Source organism: Ammospiza nelsoni, chromosome 19 (genome assembly GCF_027579445.1).
Source record: "Ammospiza nelsoni isolate bAmmNel1 chromosome 19, bAmmNel1.pri, whole genome shotgun sequence".
Lineage (NCBI taxonomy): Eukaryota > Metazoa > Chordata > Aves > Passeriformes > Passerellidae > Ammospiza > Ammospiza nelsoni.
The window spans coordinates 11,004,998-11,009,595 of NC_080651.1; the positions used below are offsets into that span (position 1 = coordinate 11,004,998).

At 53.8% G+C, this 4,598-nt stretch overlaps 1 protein-coding gene across 1 annotated transcript; it reads left to right on the forward strand.

The window, feature by feature from the left end:
- Positions 1-263: 263 nt before the first annotated feature.
- LOC132082066 (olfactory receptor 14J1-like) lies at positions 264-1,196 on the forward strand. Its single transcript, XM_059486118.1, has one exon. The coding sequence runs from the start codon at positions 264-266 to the stop codon at positions 1,194-1,196; it is 933 nt and encodes a 310-aa protein (XP_059342101.1).
- The last annotated feature ends 3,402 nt before the right edge of the window (positions 1,197-4,598 follow it).

Genomic DNA, 4,598 nt, shown 5'->3' on the forward strand with positions numbered 1-4,598 from the left:
GGGTCAGGACTGACTCCGAGCCATCCTGCAGGTGAAGGTCCAACTCCTCACACAGCATTGGCCAGCAGCAATCAGAGCTCCAGTAACAGAGCTGAAGGAAGATCTCTGAGATATGGACAGGGGGAGGTGTTCAGTGACAGGAAAGACTCTATGAAAAAGAGCTTTGACTTTTCTGTGAGAAATCTCCCCCCCCCCCCCCCCCCCCCCCCACCCATTGCCCTGTCTTTCCTCCTTCTGCAGGTTGAAATGCTCAGACACAGCAAATGTCCAACAGCAGCTCCATCAGCCACTTCCTCCTGCTGGCATTGGCAGACACGCGGCAGCTGCAGCTCCTGCACTTCTGCCTCTTGCTGGGCATCTCCCTGGCTGCCCTCCTGGCCAACGGCCTCATCATCAGCGCCGTAGCCTGCGGCCACCACCTGCACACGCCCATGTTCTTCTTCCTGCTCAACCTGGCCCTCAGCGACCTGGGCTCCATCTGCACCACAGTCCCCAAAGCCATGCACAATTCCCTCTGGGGCACCAGGAACATCTCCTACTCAGGATGTGCTGTACAGCTGTTTTTCTTTGTGTTATTCCTCTCAGCAGAGTATTTCCTCCTGACCATCATGTGCTACGACCGCTATGTGTCCATCTGCAAACCCCTGCACTACAGGACCCTCCTGGGCAGCAGAGCTTGTGCCCACATGGCAGAAGCTGCCTGGACCAGTGGCTTTCTAAATGCTCTCATGAACACAGCCAATACATTTTCATTGCCCCTGTGTAAAGGTAATGCCCTGGGTCAATTCTTCTGTGAAATCCCCCATATCCTCAAGCTCTCTTGCTCCTACTCCTATCTCAGGGAACTTGGGCTCATTGTGATTGGTGCCAGTTTAGCCTTTGGTTGTTTTGTGTTCATTGTTTTCTCCTATGTGCAGATCTTCAGGGCTGTGCTGAGGATCCCCTCTGAGCAGGGACGGCACAAAGCCTTTTCCACCTGCCTCCCTCACCTGGCCGTGCTCTCCCTGTTCCTCAGCACTGGCTTTTTTGCCTACCTGAAACCCTCCTCCATTTCCTCCCCATCACTGGATCTGGCCCTGTCAGTTCTGTATTCGGTGGTGCCTCCAGCCCTGAACCCCCTCATCTACAGCCTGAGGAACCAGGAGCTCAAGGCTGCAGTGTGGAGACTGATGACTAGACAATGTAAGAAACATTGAACTGCTGGACAGTTTCTGAGAATAACTTGTAATAAAAGTTGTCTTTGATATTTCTTGTTGGCTTCATTTTGGAGCTTCTTTTTTGTTGTTTACCATTTTTAATGTTGTCCCTAAACGAAAGCAATTAATTTTGCCATATATCATTTTGTTTCTCCACACTTCCACTGTGACCTGCGGACTGTGTCAGTGAGGAGCTGTGCTCTTGATACCTTTAAATGAAATAAAGGATTTATTTCATATGAAGCTATCAAGAACATAGATCCTCACTGCCACAGTCCAGCAAAGTTTTCGCTGGAGATCCCCCTTTTGTTGCCTTCTCTGCACAGTGCAGCAATGTCTGTGTGCCGAGCTGGGGGCAGATCAGGGCTGGACCAGCAGCTGTGCCCAGCAGCAGCAGCACTTGGTGTTGCCAGTGCTGCTGCCATGGCCCTGCCCCGCTGCCCTGGTGGCCCTGGTGTTGCTGCAGGGCCTGAGTGCTCTCGGGGCCGGGCACAGTCCTGGGGGCGGCAGTGCCGGGGCTGCAGCAGGGACAGGCCATGGGCACTCCTGGGGCAGCGCTGACGCCTCAGGCCAGGGCCTGGGGGCTCCAGGCTCCTTGCCCAGGCTCTCTCAAGAACACGGGCAGGCCAATTCTCAGCACTGAAAAGCCCCGTGAACAGCCCATTGCAGTTGGTGTGGGGACATGGTCCAGAGGCACAAATGCCATCAGCCCCTGGGGCCTGCAAGGGCTGGGGGACACCAGGGAAACCACTCAGCTTTGTCCTGGCCTCTGCAGTCAGCCAGAAAGTTTGTTCCCATCTGCTGGGAGTTTCCTGTCCCACTGCAAACGCTGTTGCTCAGAGCCAGGGCTGCCTGGCAGCCACTCCCAAACTGCCCTGAGCATTTCCTTTGCTTCATCCTGGCTTTCTTTACTCTGTCTGGCACAAATCTCTTCCTGTTGCCCAGCCCTGTTCCCTCTCCTGCAAACAGCCAATCCCTGTTTGCCCCTTCCTCTCTGGCCCCACTCCCCATTGCAGTTCCTGACTTGGCCCCATGGGAACATCCCTTGGGCAGCAGGATCATCCTACAAGTGCTGCAGGAATTGTCTGCAGGCTCCTGCAGTGCCTGGTGCTGCTCCCTTGCCAGCGGCACCCCAGGCCAGGGGGGCACATCTGGGCTGCTGTGTCTGGCTCTGGGGCTCCCTGTTCTGGGCAGTGAGGAGGAGCTGCAGAGGCTCTGCAGGACTGACAGGATGGGCTTTGGGGCTGGCAGGAGAAGCTTAGGGACCTGGGCTGCTGGAGCTGCTGAAGAGGAGGCCCAGGGCTCATCTTGCAACTGCTCCAAGGGTGGTTTCAGAGAATCCCAGATTCAGCAAGGTTGGAAAAGACCTTGGAGATTATCAAGTCCAACCTGTGTCCCGACACTGCTTGTCTTCCCTGAGCCTCTTCTTCTCCAGGAAAAACAACCCCAGCTGCCTCAGCCACTCCTCAAAGCTCTTGTGTTCCAGACCCCTCCACAACCTTGTTGCCCTTCTCTGGAAATGTTGCAGCCCCTCCATGTCCTTCATAAATTGGGGAGCCCAGAACTGGACAAAGCATTTAAGGAGCTGCCCAACCAGTGCTGACCACAGGGGAAGAATCACTGCCCTGCTCCTCCTGGCCACACCATTCCTGATCCAGGCCAGGAGCCATTGGCCTTCTTGCCCACCTGGGCACACTGCTGCCTCATGTCCAGCCTGCTGTCCATCACTCCCTGAAGGTCCCTTTCTGCCTGGCTGCTGTCCAGCCACTCTGTGCCCTGCCTGTAGTGCTACAGGGGTTGTTGTGGCCAAAGTGCAGGACCCAGCACTTGGACTTGTTAAACCTCACCTTGTTGGATTTGGGCCCTGGATCCAGCCTGTCCAGGCCCCTGTGCAGAGCCCTCCTACCCTCCAGCAGATCTACATTCCCAGCCAACTTGGTGTCACCACGGTTCCATGAGGCCCCAGAGTGTCCCAATGGTCTCCGTGATTCCATGAGGCCTCCCAGTTTCACAATGTTCCTTTTGGTTCCCTGGCATCCCTTGGTGTCACAATCTCACCATGTCCCCCAAGGCCCTGCAGTGTCACAATGGACTCTTGGTTCCACGAGGTCTGGCAGTGCAGCAATGCTCTCCTTGGTTGCACTGTGTCACAATGGCCTCTTGGTCCCAAGGGCCACCACGGTGTCAAACATGTTTCCTTCATTCCAGGAGTCCCTGAGGAGCAGCACTGACCCCTTGGTTCCATGGGGCCCTGCAGTGTCATAATGGCCCCATCATGACACCAGGTCCTGCTCTGTCACAATGCTCTGCATGGTTCCACAAGGCCCTGCAGGGTCACAGTGGCCTCTTGGTTCCATGAGGCCTCAGAGTGCCACAACGAATTCCTTGGTGCTTTAGTGTCACAATGGAGCCCTGGCAACACAAGATCCTGCCGTGTCACCAGGGACGCTTTCGTTCCATGGGGCACCACAGTGTCACAATTGTTCCCTCAGTTCCCAGAGTCCTTGCAATGCTGCAATGCCCACTTGATTCCATTGTCCCCACGCTCTCCCAAGGGTCTCCTTGGTTCCACAGTGGCACAATGGCCCCTTGGTTCCACAAGGCCCTGCAGTGTCCCAGTAGCCTCTGTGGTTCCAGCAGGACCCAGACTGTCTGTCACCATGGACTCCTTGCTTCCATTCAGCCCCACAGTGTCACAATGGCCCCTTGGCTCTGTGCTGCCATGTCACACACAGTGTCACCATTGTCCCCTTAGTGCTACCAGGCCCCTTGCTTAGTGTCACAATGACCCCTTGCTTCCCCAGGGCCTTGCTTAGTGTCACAATCATCAGAGAATCAACCAGGCTGCAAAGGACCTTGGAGAGCATCAAGTCCAACCTGGAACCCAACATCATTTTGTCACCCAGACCATGGCACTGAGTGCCACATCCAGTCTTTCCTTAAACACTTCCAGGGATGGTATCTTACCTGTTCCTGACCCATAGGGTTCCCAGGGTTTGGATGAGTGAAATGGTGGGTAAGTGGTGGGGAAAAAGCGTTACTGATCGTCCGCTTTAAACTCTTGATTTTAATATTTATTCAGACTGCATTAGAAGGTGCTGTGGTCAATATCAATTGGACATTGCTGATATCAGTCCATAAACAGGAAAAGAAAACTTAACAGGATAAATCAATTCTCTCTTCATTGTTTTCAATACAGTATATTCAGTTTGAATACACTTCAGAAATGTGTCTAATTAACCACGAAAGAATTGAAAACCTGGAGTATTCCCTGTGGCTTTTCTTTTTCAGGCATTGTGAACAAATGTTTATGAGCCTTTTCTCGTGAATTCCTGAACTGAAGAGCTCAAGAAAGAAGAGGCCTCTGCAGTAGGAAAATTCATCATCAAATGCCAAGAAGCT